The sequence below is a fragment of the Phocoena sinus genome, chromosome 10, assembly GCF_008692025.1.
Source record: "Phocoena sinus isolate mPhoSin1 chromosome 10, mPhoSin1.pri, whole genome shotgun sequence".
In the NCBI taxonomy this organism is placed as follows: Eukaryota; Metazoa; Chordata; class Mammalia; order Artiodactyla; family Phocoenidae; genus Phocoena; species Phocoena sinus.
The window spans coordinates 36,546,039-36,565,531 of NC_045772.1; the positions used below are offsets into that span (position 1 = coordinate 36,546,039).

Consider the following 19,493-nt stretch of genomic DNA (forward strand, 5'->3'; position numbering starts at 1 on the left):
CTTCCCTCAATCATATTTAATTCCACATCTATTATCTATAAAGATTTAGTAAATTTTGATCTGTTTCTGGGGTCTCCGTTCTGTCCTACTAGGCAGATTTTCTGTTTTTATGCCAGGACAACACTGCTCTAATTACTGTAGCTTCTATTGATGCTAATATTTTAATATCAAGTACAGCAAGTCTCACCCATTATTCTTCTCTAAACCTTCTTGGTTCTGTTTTCCTGTTAAGTCTACCAGATAAACTTTAGAATGATTTTGTCAAGTTTTTGATAAATTTTTGAGATGTTTATTGCTATTGAATTATATAATCCAGGGATCAATTAAAGATGGCAGTTTTTACAAAATTGACTTTTCCTATTTAAAATTATACTCAATTCTTCATTTATTCCAACTCCTGTCTGTCCCCCATCTTTTTAATGTATCTATAGGACTTACCTCACCAATTATAATCTTCCTGATCTTAAATTAGACTATGAGATGTGTAGAGCCCGAGAGAAAACACTTCATCTCTTTATCTGTCCTCCAACCTAAGTTCAGAAGTGGCTCCACAGAGTCTTGATAAATATCTGAGAAATAACTGATCACATTATGTATCAACTTGAATTTAGATGTTACATTTTTGCCGAGTATGTCACTGAAGAAAAATTTCCAAGTAACTTCTTTTTCTAGAATCTATAGGTCGGACAGAACCACATGACATCAGGAGCCTATTATGTCAAGAGTTTAACTTGCTGTGATTTTAATTCTCACTTTTTACTTCACGGTATTAGCATTAACATAGAAACATTAGGGAGTCTGGCCTTTATTTATTTATGTCATAAACTTGCTGTAACTATTGGCTGTCAAATTTTGTGAATCTTTTGTATTTCCATCCTAATATCTTCCTCAGCCTTATGGTATCATAAAGATGACAGAGTCCAGTTACCTTAGATATATTAGTCCTGATTGGAAATCCTTAAGAGGTAGTGAACAGAGCAGGCAAAGACAAAGACAAAAATTAAAATGATTACAGAAATTAGGAAGGCTACTTAGTATCTGACAACAGACTTTAACAATTATAACTTCTTCCTTTGGGGTGGAGTGATTGGAAATAAATGAAATATAATCCAAGTCTTAAACTGAGGGTTATGAAAAGGTTCAATACGTAATTCTTTAGCAAGTCCTTACAGCACCAAACTTAAGGGGAAACCCTTGAAGCCAGAAAGGGTAGTTTTAAAGCAAAGAGAGGAAATGCAGGGGGAAAAAAATGAAAATGTGTTTCATTAAGTAAAAACACAAATCATGAAGAAAGAGGTTAAACTTCAGTGAAAGTTAAAAAGGTTCCTAATACCTAGTGTTATATACCGGAAACATCTGATGTACCATCAAAATTTAACTTGGAAAATAGCCAGGAGCCTATGTTACTATGTCTCTTTTTGCAACTGGGGATCCTGAAGTTCTCTAGGCTAATCAATTTCCTTTATGTTTTCAAGGAAATAAATCACTAAGAGCAATCAATCAACAAATGTTGGAGACAATCCCATAAAATCTTCAGATTTTCCAAAAAAAGAGAAAGTGAGACTGTGTGTGTGTGTCTGTGTGTCTGTGTGTCCCTGTGTATGTTGGAGGTGATGATCCGCTCCCAAAAAATATAATACCGTCGTCAAGAGAATTACAATGCAATAAAATAAAACGGCTTAATACAACTGAAATATTTAGGGGATACTAAAAATATATGCAAGGAATTTCTAAATTGTGTTTAGAAAAACCCAAAGCTTACACCAGAAAAAAGAAAAAAGAATGAGTAAATGTTATACTAGCTTGGAAAGAATTAATGAAAATAATAGTATTCAGAGAAATAGGATATAAATATTTGCAGGAAGACATCAGAATAGAATAATAAAAGCATTTTCAGTTTTATACACATCTTCTTAGGATTACATTTCATATGTATTCCTGGATCAAGCAATATGTCTCTATAATATGTAATGAATAATATATTTTATATTATAAATTTTTATATTAATGTTAATTACTAAGATATATCAAAAATTTAAAAATTCATTCTATTTTTAATGAATACTTAAAAATAAGATTCTACAACAGCTCACAGAACCCCATACTCATAATTTACATGTTGGCAAAAAAAAGACTTGTAATCTGGAACAAAACTTTGCATGTTCTATTTTAATGCTTTATTCAATTTGAATATGACAATAGCTTCACTCAGTGTAAATAAAATCACAACTAAGTAACAGTTCATGCGGGAGTTAAATAAGATTTTCATGTAGGAAACAACTTTTCCCTACCTATTAGGAAAAGCCGATATAAATACACACAGAGCAAAGTATGTACAATGAGTAATGTATTTAATTTTTAACTTCATTTGTATTACTGGCCTATTCTAAATATGTGCAACAATTTATTGTTTTCTTGACATTGATTTTCAAGATTGTATCCTTCATACAAGATTTTCTTCTTCCTCATGATTATGTCCATTTCATCTCAATGTCATCAAAATTGGCATCTTTTAAGAATGAAATTTAGTTAATTTTCCAAGTATAACATAGCATCACTTTAATTTTCTGAGAACAATCCAGCCCATATTTATTCTGAGTAAAAGATTCACTCCGTGGATAGTGCCCAATAAGAGAGTAAAATATACACTTTTTTTTCTCGTTTATTTCTATTGAAGCCTCAGAAAACATATTTTTCAAGCAGAACATATGGAAATTATTTGGGAATCAGAGAATAAGGATATAATTAGGTATTAATTTGAATATATTCATTTCCTTATAACTCAATTTAAAAATAAAGTTTTTAAGTCTCAATCTTTTCCTTTACCACTAAACTGGCAAAAGTATGAATTAATGTAACAGGTGGGCTCATGTGATTTTAATAGCAGTGAAATATAATCAACTGTCTCATATCGTATTTCCAGGAAAGCAAGCAACATCTAGACCTAAGCATGATCCTTAGGCAATCCCAGCACTGGCATGAAAATGTTCAAACTCCCCATAGGGACCATATATCTTCTGGTCCTGGGTTTAATTGAAACTTTAAACAAAATATATTACCTATTTAATGCAGCTGAACTGGAGGCTGGCCTTTGTAGTGTATGTAATGCCTAGCAAATTGATGTCTGTAACCATAGTACATAATGTAGAATTTATATCAAGCGTGAACGGTAAAAAGAAAAAATAAATAAACCACTGCAGTTTTATAATGAGAAATGAACTTTTAGGAGCAAATTGTGTACATACATTTCATATATTTATTCTTTTTGATATACAGCCCAAAGCTCATATTTCCTTATCTTATCGGCTCCATATCTTACAAAATGAATTTCTAAAATCTCCTGGCCCTGGTCTTATCCTTTCTTTCTCCTGGTCTTGTCCTTTCTGACGAATCAAACATGAAAATGCAGTGAAAAGATTTATCTTAAAAATTAGAAGTTAATATTCTTGTAGAGGTACACAGATCAATGGCTAATCCAGTTATACAGTCGTATCATATTTGAAGGGCTGACACACAGATTTTCAAGAGCACCAAAGGAAGCAATCATAGGAAAATCACCAGAACTCAAAATAGGGGAAGCAGGTGGTATAAAAAGCTTAACACTACTGGAGTGTTAATGCTTCCACACTTGAAAGATGTGAAGTTCAAATCTCACACAGTTAAAAACCATTTCTTTCACAGTCAGCATGCTAAATGCCTTGAGCAATCCACTTTAGAACCACCAGTCATAGAAGAAAACATTAAGCATGTAACTGACCTATCAAAAATTTACTCTGAATATTTCTATTCTAAATATATTCTGGAACAAAGTGAGGTCAACACATACACACACACGCAAGTGTGCACACTAGAAAAATCCACCAAAAAGAAATTATGCACTAAAAAACCAACCATACAGAGGCTGAGAGAAAAGCAGACTTCTCTGACAGCCAACCTACTAAACTGAATTCAGCATAGAGTATACATCCTTCGAGTAGAGTTAGGATAAATTTACAAGTGAGAATTTTTGTGTTTTGTTGTCAGGAGGTACATTTGACATCTTCTTTGTCAGTTCTTACTTAAATGAGCGTAAGGAATCTAAAGGTCCCTGGTAGCCATTTATGACAAAACTTTTTCATTCCACAAGTTTCTTTCTCAAAAACACAAATTCTAAAATTTGGACAAGCTCTTTACTCTAAAAATTGTTATAATAAATTCACCGTGTCTCCTATTTATTGGTTCTTTCACCATTCTCTCTAACTAGCTCAATGAAATTGGGGAAATCTCTCATAATTGAAGAGCCGTTTTCACAAAACTGAAAATTAAGTCAAAAGAGCCCTTTTTTATGAGAGAAAGTGAGGAAAAAGCATCTTGTCAATTTTAAACCTATGTAAGTAAAAGACTTGTTAGTTGCAGGCTGATGGAGGAAAATATATTTTCTAATAATGAGCTAGGATTTCATAAGTAACAGGGATGTGTATAAAAAAAGATCTAGGAATTATCAGAAATAAGAGAATCAAATGGTAAGATCAAAATAAAGGCAAATGAGGTAATAAATAGCAATGATCATTATCATGGAATTCCCCTGGAAGAATGTAACCTCTCCCTAAGATAAAAGCATGTAACCCATAGACACATATTTTTTAAAGAACAAGGATATATAAATATATGTGCAAATTGTGACACTAGTGTCACATCAAAAAAAAAAAAGCTTGAGATTTTTGTTTGTTTTGTTTGTTTTGGTTTGTTTGGTCCAGTCAACATAGTAGGCCTACAAAGTTATAAACAAAATATTCTCGAGGTTAGAGTAATACAATTATCCATTTCATTTATAGGCATTTACTTATTAAGGAAAGATACTAAAGAGCACTAGACCAACTGTGAAATCACTTACAAAGTTCTATGAGAGCAGAAACCATATGGACTATTTCCATTTCATTCTACCACCACTATACACACCCGCCAACTCAGGACCTGTGACTTAAAGATTTTTTTTTTTTTTGCACACAGAGGTTATTCTAAACATAGTGATTGCAGACTGCAACACCAAGGCTGTAACTCTAGATTCCTACTCCATGAATACATCGTGGCTTTTTGTTCTCAAGATATATTACCAAGATGAAATGGCCTAAATTGCTTATATATTATAATTAAACCCAACAATCACTTTGCATTGAGAAAGCCAAGTAATTTTATATTAAATAGTAAATAGGCTTAAAATGACCTTTGGGATTGGAAGGGCTCAAACTGATAAAATTGAAAGCTACAGTCTATTTTAGTTTCCCATAATCTCTTAGGATTATTCAAAAGCAATGCTTAAGTATACATAGTAAGGGAAATAAACAATTACAGAGAAAGAAGAGAAAAAATGAGGGTGGTTAAAAATTAACCTACATTAAAAGAATTTTAATATCCTGCATTTCATGCATCTGTAATGAAACCACAATTCTGTAGGTGTTGAAAGGTGATGAAAAGGTTTTTAATATATATTTGGATGAGGAATGATATCTATATCCATATATCTATATATCTATATCTACACATAGATATATGCTGGTTTTTAAATGGGTAAAGATAAGCTATATTGACATAGTGAAGAATGTGCCAGTTTTGGCAATACAGAAGGACTGAATACAAAAGGCATTTAAATTTAAATCAGTAGACTACACTTCTGGTTCTAACACAAACTGTGTAATCCTAAACAGATCAACCTAACTCTTGGTAGGTCCTTTTCTTCTCCTGTGTCTCCCACTTAGTAAAGTTCCTTTAGCATTTGTTGTAGAGCTGGTTAGGTGGTGCTGAATTCTCTTAGCTTTTGCTTGTCTGTAAAGCTTTTGATTTCTCCATCGAATCTGAATGAGATCCTTGCCGGTAGAGTAATCTTGGTTGTATGTTCTTCCCTTTCATCACTTTAAGTATATCATGCCACTCCCTTCTGGCTTGTAGAGTTTCTGCTGAGAAATCAGCTGTTAACCTTATGGGAGTTCCCTTGTATGTTATTTGTCGTTTTTCCCTTGCTGCTTTCAAGAATTTTTCGTTGTCTTTAATTTTTGCCAATTTGATTCCTGTGTTTCTTCGCATGTTTCTCCATGGGTTTATCCTGTATGGGACTCGCTGCGCTTCCTGGACTTGGGTGGCTATTTCCTTTCCCACGTTAGGGAAGTTTTCGACTATAATCTCTTCAAATATTTTCTTGGGTCCTTTCTCTCTCTCTTCTCCTTCTGGGACCTCTATAATGCAAATGTTGTTGAGTTTAATGTTGTCCCAGAGGTCTCTTAGGCTGTCTTCATTTCTTTTCATTCTTTTATCTTTATTCTGTTCCACAGCTGTGAATTCCACCATTCTGTCTTCCAGGTTACATATCCATTATTCTGCCTCAGTTATTCTGCTATTGATTCCTTCTAGTGTAGTTTTCATTTCAGTTATTGTATTGTTCATCTCTGTTTGTTTGTTCTTTAATTCTTCTAGGTCTTTGTTAAACATTTCTTGTATCTTCTCGATCTTTGCCTCCATTGTTTTTCCGAGGTCCTGGATCATCTTCACTATCATTATTCTGAATTCTTTTTCTGGAAGGTTGCCTATCTCCACTTCATTTAGTTGTTTTTCTGGGGTTTTATCTTGTTCCTTCATCTGGTACATAGCCCTCTGCCTTTTCATCTTGTCTATCTTTCTGTGAATGTGGTTTTTGTTCCACAGGCTGCAGGACTGTAGTTCTTCTTGCTTCTGCTGTCTGTCCTCTGGTGGATGAGGCTATCTAAGAGGCTTGTGAAGGTTTCCTGATGGGAAGGACTGGTGGTGGGTAGAGCTGACTGTTGCTCTGGTGGGCAGAGCTCAGTAAGACTTTAATCCACTTGACTGCTGACGGGTGGGGCTGGGTTCCCTCCCTGTTGGTTGTTTGGCCTGAGGCAACCCAACACTGGAGCCTACCTGGGCTCTCTGGTGGGGTTAATGGCAGACTCTGGGAGGGCTCACGCCAAGGAGTACTTCCCAGAACTTCTGCTGCCAGTGTCCTTGTCCCCATGGTGAGCCACAGCCACACCCTGCCTCTGCAGGAGACCCTCCAACACTAGCAGGTAGGTCTGGTTCAGTTTCCTATGGGGTCACTGCTCCTTCCCTTGGGTCCTGATGCACACACTACTTTGTGTGTGCCCTCCAAGAGTGGAGTCCCCGTTTCCCCCAGTCCTGTCAAAGTCCTGCAATAAAATCCCGCTAGCCTCCACAGTCACATTCTCTAGGAATTCCTCCTCATTGCTGGACCCCCAGGTTGGGAAGCCTGATGTGCGGCTCAGAACCTTCACTCCAGCAGGTGGACTTCTGTGGTATAAGTGTTCTCCAGTCTGTGAGTCACCCACCCAGCAGCTATGGGATTTGATTTTACTGTGATTGTGCCTCTCCTTCTATCTCATTGTGGCTTCTCCTTTGTCTTTGGATGTGGGGTATCTTTTTTGGTGAGTTCCAGTGTCTTCCTGTCGATGACTGTCCAGCAGCTAGTTGTGATTCTGGTGTTCTCGCAAGAGGGAGTGAAAGCACATTCTTCTACTCTGCCATCTTGGTTCAGGCTCAGATCAACCTAACTCTTTGAGTGTTAATTTCTAGCTTGTAAAATAAAAGATTATGTTAGGAGGATTTTAAAGATATGAATCTTCCATCTCTAACATTCTATGATTCTAAAAATCACTTACAATTTGAGAAGAAAAGAGGAGAAATTGAGATTCAATAAAGGCCTACAATAGGTGTCAGAATAAAGAATAATTTTGACGAAGTCTAGGGGAAAAACATGTCATGACAGGAAAAGGAGAAGAAACTCTAACCTAAACATGACGATTTCAATTTAAAGGGAATACTCTATTAATGGAATTAAATTAATTGGGCATTAACTAAGTATGCTGTTTCACTTTTGGTTAATGCAGTTAATGATAAAAGATGGATTTTGACTGTGGTTGTTGAGACATAAGGGGAAATGGACTTTGAGAGAAAATGCAGCAATTCTAGACAGGACAGAACTAAACAGAATCCCCGTTGGTGACTCCAAGGTCATCAGTACGTCAAAACTGTATCTATAGAGAAATCAGATTTATATTGGTAAATACAGAAAGAACTGCCAGAGAGAATACAAGAAGTGACTTCTGGAGTTTAAAGCCTACAGAAAGGATAATGATTACAACGGAAGGTAAATGTTACGAAACACTTACTAGGTTGGGCATTTGGTCCAATGTGCTTTACCTTCATTATCTCACTCAATCCTCAAACTGACACTACCATTACAAGCACATTATGGATGGGGAAACTGAGGCTTCAGTTAAGTAATTTGCCCAGCGTCGCTCAGCTGTTAAGTGTCAGAGCCATAATTTGAACCTGGGCTAACTGACTTCAGACTATACTGAATCTCCACTGAATCCAACCCATTCTCTCAAGAGGAAACTGAGGTCCACAACTGGTTAGGAGCAATTTTAACAGTTATTGTGTGATTTGGCCTCTTAACATTTCATGTATTTTCATACCTTAATAATTATAACTGCCACCTAGGTGAAACTTTAATTTTTGTTTATAAAAGTGATATACAGTGTCTTTTAAAATATGATTCGTACATGCTCGTAAATTCACTTAATTTTGGATGGGATGATACTCCTCAATTATTGTTACTCAATCACCTTGATCCTATGAAATCAAAGAGAATAATGAGAATGTATTTTTAAACAGACTTCTAAGTTTACTTATAAATTATCACAATAAAAACTAAGTCTTGGGCTTCCCTGGTGGCGCAGTGGTTGAGAGTCCGCCTGCCGATGCAGGGGACACTGGTTCGTGTCCCGGTCCGGGAAGATCCCACATGCCGCGGAGCTGCTGGGCCCGTGCGCCATGGCCGCTGAGCCTGCGCGTCCGGAGCCTGTGCTCCGCAATGGGAGAGGCCACAACAGTGAGAGGCCCGCATACCGCAAAAAAAAAATAAATAAATAAATAAATAAATAAATAAAAAACTAAGTCTTATGATAAAATATAGAAAAATTTAAGTTGGGAAGCAAGTAATAATCGATAATCAAACTTGTTATTTTCTATTAATACACAAATGCGAAAAATAGGCTCATTCGATGTTCAGGGTAAGTCAACTACTGGCATGCAGCATAGAGTGATATGTTTTTCATAAAATGTTCATGGGAAGGGAAAATGCAAAGGGCTGGAGTGTTGGTTTTTTGTTTTTTTTTTAAGCAGCTGCAATGAATTGAGTTATTAAAGTAATAATAACGTTCAAATATAATTGTATTTTTTCATACCTATTCCTTTATGTCTCCTAACTTCCAAATAAAAGAAAATAAATAATGTTTGCAGATATACATGCAAGTGCTTGGGGGTAGTGGTCTTGAAGGGGTAAATGAATGAGCCGTGAGAAAAATGAATACTTGCAGGCTAAATCTGGCCAGACGTTATAATCCATCACTGATCCCTAAAGGGCACCAATAATATGCAAATGTGAGAATTAGAAAACACATTCAAGGCTGTTGATAAACTTGATAGGATCGTCAGCACATGTTGACAGGCTAATGAAAATGATGAACTGATAGGGCAGCTTATCTCCTGGGCCATTTTTTTTTTCTTGTCAAATGGAGGCTAATCAAAATGTATTAGGAGTTAAAGCCAACACTCAGAGGATTTCACCCATTTGATTAGGAGGTGAACTCATTCTTGGAGAAAATTACAGTTTCGTGAACAACTGAAACTACAAAACCTAGTCAGCTGACAGACCGTCACATAAAATTAAACAGAAGGCAGCCACTATAATTATGGCAGAAATCTGGAATTATAAATTATATTGGGATTCTCCCTTTGCAAATTGTTAGAGGGCTTTGCAGAGTCTGGGCAAAGCAGCTCACTCCTTCTATAATGGAAAATAAGACAAAGGACTAAGCAATCACCCCAGGGATACACTTATCTTTTGCTGCCTGTGTGTGCTCAGCATCTGTGTAACCACATGAGACACAGATCTCAAGGCACCAGCTGAATTTTCAATCAAATGTATTTACTTAAAATAATTGAATGAATTTTCTCAAATCATTAACTATAGTGAATACCACACTTCCTGTAAACAATAAAGATGCCATATGCAGTCTGCTGCCATGGATCTGAGTCCTTTCCTAATTTAAAGAAAGGTGTCTTCTCTGATAACTGAGGAAAATTGGGAAAAAGTCCTTCCCAAGCATTAGCGTTAAAAATAAAATTATAAACTAAAACCACTGTGCCTGGTCAGACAAAACTAGAGAACACAGTTCTTTCAATATTCATTTTGAAATGAATAACCATCCAGCACGAACACAGAAGGTTAATTCAACTGATAAATCTAGGTACACACTTTATGGACATGTACATTTCACCTGAGTGGATAGATTGATGGTAAAGTGTTAGACAGCGAAAGGCGCGGTTTTAATTCATAAGAGGGTAAAGACAAAAGTACATTTAAGGAAGTTAGATTTTACCTTTCAGTAATTAAACCAAAGAGAAAAAGAAATAGCAACTAAAACTACTCCAGTGTCCTCTTTAACACGAGCGTTAAATCACCCTACTGCTGTCCAGGCTAAACGTCAGGATTCCCAGAGACAAGGAATGAATATATAAACCTCTCCCAAATCTTTTTTTTTTTTTCTACTTACTGACCTGTGCCTTGTTCTAGCTCTAAACTATTTCTAAATTTTCTGTTATTTAAAAAAAAGTAGAAGTGAGTGTCCTTGCCAGGCATATATTTTCTAGTTTGGGAGGACTTGGGATTTTATATGTGTACTCAGAGCCATACAGCTACTGTCAAATGTCTCAAATCACAGAATATAAAAGCATAAAATAATCCCAGCGATCATGTAGTCACATTTAGTTTATATGCATGAGGAAGGCCTAGAAATACTAAGCAAGTTAACCAAGTTTAATGAAAAAGGAAAATCGGAGTTTGCGATTTGTTGTTCGGAGAAAAAGAAATATTTGATTTGAGGACAAAAGTAACCCCTTATCTGGAAACAGCAGAGTTAATCAATCAGCAGAACATCTTAAACTTTAGGGATTCTTTTCAAGAATCACATACTAAATAGGCAATTTTCAGGTGTGTCCACCATCAAATAGCTGTGGTAACAATTTCCTATCAGGCTGCCACAGATCAATTGCAGGTAATAGGCAGATTATTTTACTAGGAATTCTAGTTCTTGACCTCTTGTACCTAGAAAAATCAATGCCCTAGTGTACATACTTTCTGATTAATAAGAAAATTAAGCTAATTATTCAATGTAGAAAAAGGAATAATTGTAGTAGGATATTTACACTCTTCACAGTATTGTTTTTACTCTAAAATAATACCCTGAAAAAAACCTCTTGAGATCCAAGCCTTTATCAGAGAAAACCATACAAGTTGGCTCAGTTGCTCACATTTTTTTATAAGCATCAAAACCATGAATCTTTACATCATAGCAATGTTTATTTTTGAGGAGGACATTATGATTAAGAAAATAACATGTCAAAAATTATCACAAATTTCATAAATTCATTAAAATCTACAAGTACTTTATTCATCATTTTCAATCTCTAGGGTCTAGCTAACACTCAAAACCCACTTCAGTTTTTGAGCCCCTTCTGGACAACTCTGGGATCCAGCCAATCGTTGAAAATCACATTTATTTCTCTTAGAATAAGTACGCTTTGTAAAAATTTGAATGTGACACTCAATTGTGAACAGGGTTTTTTTAGTGAAGATTAACAAAATATGATTTATTAGAATTCCATTTAACAGAATTACAGGTTTCAATTTTTCCATAGGTCCCTGAAATATCAATTAAAATATTACTATTTTACTTACCCATCATGTTGTACAAGCTCTGTGGGGCAAACTGCCTTGGCATTTTCTGAATTGCTTCCTTGTATACACTAAGCGCATCCTAATTTAAAAAACAGAAAAAGAGCTAAAGTACAGGGCTAGTCACTGAAAACAAAATAACAACATCCTTCCGAAATTAAAATCTTCCATTGCTCTTTCTAAATGGTATTTAGAGGAAAATAATTAAGCCGTCCTTTGATATCATACTGCCTCCATTTCATGAATAAAAATATTCAACCCAGTCCGTGAAGAAGGTCATATAAAAATCAGTTTAACAAGGAGTCAAATGTTACCATTGTTCTCTCAATATAAATTTTTCAGTTCCCATAGATTATGCAATAAAATAACCAGAAGTCACCCACAGTCATCTAAAATCTGTAGGTACTTCAAGTCAGACGATCAAGTAGGATCTAAATAAAATATCAGCTAACGAATCTTCTAGCTACTGAGACCTACTGAGATCATTAAATGCAATTATTTTTAAAATTCTATTTTCACCCTCACGTTGCAGTCTTAATACATCGTTTAAGACAGTGTGTGTGGGTGTCATTTGAGGAGGGAGGAGCCATACTGAATGGGAGAGAAGAAATCCATGCAGGCAGGCTTCGTGAGAGAGACAGGGAACACAGGACTGGGTCAACCTCCCAACTTCCCATACAAGACCCTGTTATCGTCACCTTTCCCCTCTCCCCAATTCAAAAACACAATAAAATTAGTTTCCACTGGGTTATTGTTTTAAAAAGAATGAAAAGAAACGAGTAGGATTTATATCAAATCATTTACTCAATACGCAGAGTACAAAAATGTATTTTTTAACATCAAAAAATGGATATGGATAAAAATAATAATGTGTCTTGAATTGTAAAACCAAAGAGATGGTGAGCAAACAAGCTTGAGCTGCAATGCATGTTATTTCCTTTTCCTGAGGAGTCATAATTACGCTGAGAAATTCACAGTGAAGAAATCCATTAAGTTTTGCTTGAGCAGAGTTTTTTTCCAAAAGCATTTCACCATAAAACTCTTTTAATAAAAACACTTATGAGCTTCTTAAATGATCAGTGTCCCTACAATGAGATCGTAGGTAGAAAACATTGAGACTAGATCAGAACAAGGGGGAGGAATAAGGCAGAGGTTTTGGCCTGACCTCATAGTGTCCCTGCTCATGATAGAGTTTCCCCAGGTTGTACAGACAGCTGGTGACCGAGCTCTTATGGGCATGAGGGTCCTTTAGGTTTTCGTCAGGGATCTCAGAACACTTCAGGAACGTGCGTCGAGCTTCTTCCGTCTTTCCTTGGTTCATTAGAATAATCCCGGTGTTTAAATATGCAGCTGAGGGGAGACAAGTGGAAATATAAATATTGAGAAGATGATGTATACTATGGAAACAATAAAGTTATCTTTACTTCCGTTGTGTTTCTATGCATTATTTCTGATTTTAAAAGAAAACCAAGAAACAAATACCCAGGGAACAAATATACAAAAGAACAACAATGTAGTAAGAAGTACAGGTATCACTGAAAAAAAAAATATATAAGAGTCTCTGCCTTCAAGGAGTCAGAATATTTTGAGCTTAATATCTAGATGAATAAAAGTTATATTTATCTTAATATATTAACATGATAAACAGGCACCAAAATATTAAAATTGAGAGAGATGGAATTGTTAAAGTCTCATAATTTGATTGGCAAGTATTCAGAAATAGAGTTACCATGTTTTTTAATCTGTGAGGCTTTAAATCACCGTTTTCACGAAGGGAGGGGGGGGAGGGAGGGATATTTTAAAAGGACTTGAATGTTACTTACAAGCCAGCGTAGGCCTGCTCCCGATCGCCAATTTATAATAATGTAGTGCTTCTGCAAACCTGCTGTTCTCTTGTAGAAGTAACCCTCTGCATGAGCAAAACAGAAATTTGGACACAAGACTGTATCATTATACATAAAATCAAATTTTCATTTTATATTTCAAAAATAAAAATGGTTAATGGGGCCATAAAAATGACGAGGTACTATAAAAATAAATTCTAAATAGAAGGAAATGATTACTCAGGAGAGAAAATACTAGAGAGGGATCAGCTGCATTTACGTTACATTAGAAAGTATTAAGAAGTAATTTCAAAAAGCTCTTTACCCCCTACTGAAATTTCCCCTTTCCAGCAATCTTTTCTCTCCCACTAGAATTACAAACCACCTGGATTTCTCCTTGGAGCGTGCAGTTTTTCATCACTTCAGAAAGGAAACCTGTCTAAGGCCCTGATATACATATATACATTTAAACCTGAGACGCCGCCTCTCCCACTGGCCATATTGCTTGGGAAATATTGGCCCATGACTGCTTGAAAGGCAAAAGGTAATCTGGATCAATAGTATAGAGTCAGAATCTTATCAGATTCCATCAAAGACTGAAGACCAACCACATTGTTATTTCCTTATTATTTGGATTTGGTCAAATAAGCTTAAATTTCAGAACACTGGGTGAATTTCAGTTCACTGTTGTGAGACATGCTTTTGTCTACAGACCCTCAGACTCTGGGCCTCCCTAGGAGGCTCCTCTGGCAGTGCGTGGCCACATGGATTATCCCAGCATTTCCAGGCCCTGCCCTCATGACAAATGAGAATCAATTATAAGCATGTCTGTGAAAATACAGTGTCAAGGAACTGGACTAAGTTCTGAAAGTTCTCACAGAGGGCTTTCTGGCCTATCCCTATTCTCATATAATCAGCAAGTGTCTTACAGACATTTGGCACCTGTCTTGGACCCAAGTACTACTGTCATGAACCTCAAATTGCAGATTCCATTTGCCAGCTCCTGAGCCCTCCAAAAGGCGGTAAAATGGAGGTTTGCAAAATGAGAAGGCCACTGATAAAAACTTATCATTTTGTAGAGTATTTTTAAGTACTCAGCTTTTTACTTAATGGGCATGATTGAAAAATAATAAAGTAAATCATTTTGAAATTAAAGTTTGCTCACTTGTGTCATTAGCATATATTAACCTAATTATTTCTATTGTTTGTTAAAAGAGCCATTTGAATAAATGAAACTGTTCCAAACCACATTAACAGTTACATATGCACAGAAATGTACATATCTGTAGAAAATTTAGAGCAACAATTTGATGATGAAATTGATGTGCTTTGCTGTTAAGTGTACTTTTCAGTTGCTAGGAACAAGGAAAAACAAAGCTTCCTGCGGTATTCAAGAGTCTGTGAAAAAGTTCAGTTGTCTTTAGAAGCAAGTAAAACTGATAAAGAGAAAGAACACTCACATACCTTCCAAAAAGGAATAATATTCTTTATAAAAATAATTTTGACAAAATGCTTTCCATAAGCTCATACACATTATCTCATTTCAGAAACATATCTACAACCTTAATTATCTTTGTCACTTTCCTTTGAGCTTCAGATAAAGAGGTGTTTCTTCTTTGATACAAGGCCAATGTCATCAGAGGAGAATCCATCTTAATCCGAGTCTTTCTACTTTCCTCAGGAACTAAAGTCCTTCCACGAGCCCCTTTTTATCCAATATCTTCAATCTTTTTCCCCATTGCAATTTCTTTTCCCTTAAGACTACAAAAATGTTTGTGTGCCTCTTAGCATAGAGCGGAAGATAAAACCCTACCACCTTATCATTCCTGCATCCACCTCTTAACTACCTCTTACTGTCGTTCTTCCCCTCAAAGTCAGATTTCCTTTAAGAACAGTCTGTGGTGCACATGTCCAATGACTCAAATCCCATTTACCCCTAAATCCAGTGTAGGCTCTCTCCCAGAATTCTGCTGAAATTTCATAGTCGAATTTCCACTAATTATCAAACTCCCAAAATAGTTTGCTTATATGAATCACCTACTCAACTGTAGCATCTGTGACTATTAAACCCATTTTCCTTCCTGAAACTCTTGTGTTTCCTCGGCTTCTGGAAAACCAGTCTTCCTTATTCCCTATCCATGACACTATCCTTCCAAGAATGAAGAAAAGTGTATCTTTATTCATATATTCCTTTAAAAGAAGCTGGTATTTCCCAGGACTTTGTCTTTTTCTCCTTTTCTTGGTAAGTACTGTCTCTGCATGACAACATGCATACATGCAGCTCATATGCTGACTGTTCTCAATTCTAAATTAGCGATCCCTCTCCTGACATCCAGATCTGTTGAAAATTCAACGGCTTACTCAGCCACATCAATCTAGGTGCTTATTAGCTGGAATTTCAAAACCAACACATCCAAAAATTGAAAGCAATATTTCCCACTCAAAAATAAAGAGATAAATGAAAGAGATAAAAGAAGAAAAAGATCTTTCCTCAACAATTAGAACCATCCTTTACATCAGTTGCTAAAATCAGAAACCTGGTTATCACTCGTGACTTTTCACTTACCCTCAAAATCCCACGTTTAAAAAGTCTCCAAAGCCTACCAATTCTTATTTTACTTTCTAAGGCTCTTTACTCTGGCCCCTCAAGGTTCACTTTTACAGATCTGGCAGAGCCCTTTTTACCTTTCCTGTCACCTAAATAACTGCAATCGCCCACTAATGAGTCTGCACATAATTACATTTCTAAAGGACAAATATGCTGTTAGGCTAGACAAAAAGAACATGAGGAGATGAATGCATATCTTTGAAACTGTACCTAAAGCCCATAAACCTGGAAAATGATGTATTCAGCCTCATGGGCTCCCCAATACTGATGTATTCCAGTCCTGTCATTTTCTACCTCATAAAATACAGCATGATAACCACACCTAGACAATCCTGTCCAGCCTGCCTCATTCTTTGGAAGAAACTAGTCACACAGAGGGATGGAGCGGCTAAGTCTCCAGGATTATATATAAAGTGGCTCTTTGAATTAGAGAGCATCATCCTCTGTATCATCTGAATAAAGTTAGCAACGGAGTGAGTCCAAGTTAGACGGCTATTGTGACCAATTTCTCATGGCTAACGATTTAATTGAGCATCAACTATGCTCTAGTATGCACCCTGCAAATGTGAACAGATGCACTCTCCTGTGGATGCACGATCTATTGAGGGAGACAAATAAGAAAATAAATGGTGTGGAAAATTACTATGATAGGGTACAGAGGAGCAACACCGCTCTAGCTCAGGAATGGACAAAGGAAGGATCACGGAGTGCAAGTGCCACTGGGCAGAGGCTTGAAAGTAAGCAGCAGTTAGCCCGCAGTAACGAGTGTCATCATCAGCCCCATGTTACACAGGAAGAAAGCGAGGTCCACGGAGAATTTACCAACTAACCCTAGGTTTTATGGTTAACAAGAGACAAAGCCAGGACTGGAACACAGTTTCTCTGATACTAAATCCCATGCTCTTTCTAAAACAAAAAAAGAAGAGGAGAGAGAAGATAATTCAAGTCTAGATGTATATGTACTAGGTTATGTTTCCTTTTGCTCTAAAATTCTTCAGATTTTGGATAATATGAATTTGAATTAATGCTCTGAAAAGGAATCCAAACGCCAAATTCATTCAGGATGAATTTGGGTCAATTCTAGCACTGTAACAACGAAGCTTCTATTACTGCTGTTCTCCACATTTATAGAACCCATTCTTTATTTTACTGAAGACTGGATAGAGGGATGGAAACCCTTCACATTGTAATAGTTGTGGTTGTAATAATAATAAGAACAACAACAGCTAAATCTATTTGGCACTTACAGTGTTACATATATTAACTTAATTTACATATATTAACTTATTACTCATCAATAATCTTATGAGGTAGGTTATTATTACAAGTCTCATCTTACAGATGATGAATCTGGGGCAAGTAAAAGTTCTGCAACATACCAGAGGACACACAACTAGCAAGAAGTGTGCCACAGTTCAAGCCCAGCAATCCGATTGTAAAGGAGGATCTGTATTTTAATAGACCATTCATACCAAAGGCTTTTCCACAGCTGTTTAAAATTGATGACACAGTTTGTTTACATGCTGATCATGTCAATAAAATCTTCTGGTTTCTATGTATATTAAAAACAACAACACATTTTAATATACCATCAAGCTAGAATCTAATAAGAAATAGTGTTATTCATATTATGTGAAGTTGCTTTACAATTAAGGAAACTTGCCCATGCTATAGATTAATGTGAATTCAAAGTGTCTTTTGGGGGAGAAACTGAAAAAATGTTATTGATCTCTAAATAATAAATGGTTGGGTCACTTTTACGTATCTGTGTGTAGGTGGATATATTATAGTATATTTTAATAGATTCAAATCTTTCACTTCTCATATTTCTCCCCCAGTGATTTATCTTTCAGAACCACAGTCACTGAAATTAAGCAGCCAGTGAAGAATACAAATTGGAGAAACAGAAAGAATAAATACTTGTTACAGTAAAAGGAAGAAAACACATCTGGATACAAAAAGTACTACTCACTGTAACACTTAAATTCCAGAAGACCACTTTACTTCAAGAAAAAACAACAAAATGCCCTCCCTTAAATCCTTTCAGCTTTTTTTTTTTTAACCTGATTTTGACCATTTTCTAGGAATTACCATTAAGTGTGTAGAATTTCTTTTTCTTGCAAAAGTTTTGCCCATCTTTACCCCAATCTCCCCTAACAACCCTTTCTCTAAAATACCATTAAAAATAAAAATCACAATACTCCAGATACTTGATAAATGAAAACCAGTCAAACCCGTGGTAACAGTGGATTGGACAGAGTTAAATGCAAACATTAAGTGTAAATAGGCATACAAATCCCTAGCTGATTCTAAATATTGACAGAGACAGAAGGGGAGCATTTTTTAGTACAATGTTTCTCAACCAGGGGTGACTTTGTCTCCCAGGGGACACTGGGCAATGTCTGGAGACGTTTATGGTTGTCACAAGTGGGTGGATGCTACTGGCATCTAGTGGGTAGAGGCCAGGTATGCCATTAAATATGTAAACATGTTAGAAGACACAAGACAGCCCCCCAAAGCAAAGATTTATCTGGCTCCCAATGTCAATAGCGCTGAGGTTAAGAAACCACATTTAGCATTTCATACATACTAACTGCAACATATCTGTTCAGAACATAAGGTCCTCATGTCCTTGCTAACCACATACATGAACTATGTAGAGAATACAGAATGTAAAAAAGCAAACTACAGGGAATAAATTTTTTTTTCAATAAAAATCTAATCTATCATCATTTCTACTGACTTTTCATTTAAAAAGGCAAAAAAATAAATTTTCTAAATTATTTTAAAAAGCATGCCCTTCCCCACTGCTGTCAGTACATACAAACAAAATGTCAGTGGCTCTTTGTAGAAGGTTGCCCTCAATACAGAACTGTCAAAACATACAAATCCTCAAGTAGAGCTACCTTTTGCCTCAGGTTCAAACAAAGGTCTTTAAAACTCGTTGAAATCCGACATGTTCGAATATTGGTATTAATAAAGCACATCAGAAGTATACTTTTCAAGAATATGCATTGCAGTAAACAGAATAAAAGTATAGTTTTCAAGAATATGAATTGCAGTAAACTAAGCGGACATTTACTCAGAACATGGGTGAAACAGGATATGGTTTACAGAGCCATGAGCTGTTAAGACCAGGGAAATACTAAAAGATAGGAGCTTTCTTTCTTTTTCCAATTTCATTAAAGCATAATTTGTGGCACTCCTACACCATATTAAACATTGAGAATAAGATTACCAAACAATAGGTAAATATTTT

General features: G+C 35.9%; 1 protein-coding gene across 9 annotated transcripts in view; it reads right to left on the reverse strand.

Annotated features, from left to right (window-relative positions):
* The window catches only part of TMTC2 (transmembrane O-mannosyltransferase targeting cadherins 2), an 847,045-nt gene that overhangs the window by 573,723 nt on the left and 253,829 nt on the right, over positions 1 to 19,493 (reverse strand). For all 9 annotated transcript variants that reach the window (XR_004351770.1, XR_004351769.1, XR_004351771.1 and 6 more), the window contains 3 exons: positions 13,627 to 13,712; positions 12,969 to 13,153; positions 11,807 to 11,885 (listed from right to left, as the gene is read on the reverse strand). Coding sequence is in view for 6 of the 9 variants with exons in the window: in XM_032645685.1 (XP_032501576.1) it covers positions 11,807 to 11,885; positions 12,969 to 13,153; positions 13,627 to 13,712 (350 nt within the window). In the remaining 3 variants the exon portion in view is untranslated. The remainder of the gene's footprint in view (positions 1 to 11,806; positions 11,886 to 12,968; positions 13,154 to 13,626; positions 13,713 to 19,493) is intronic.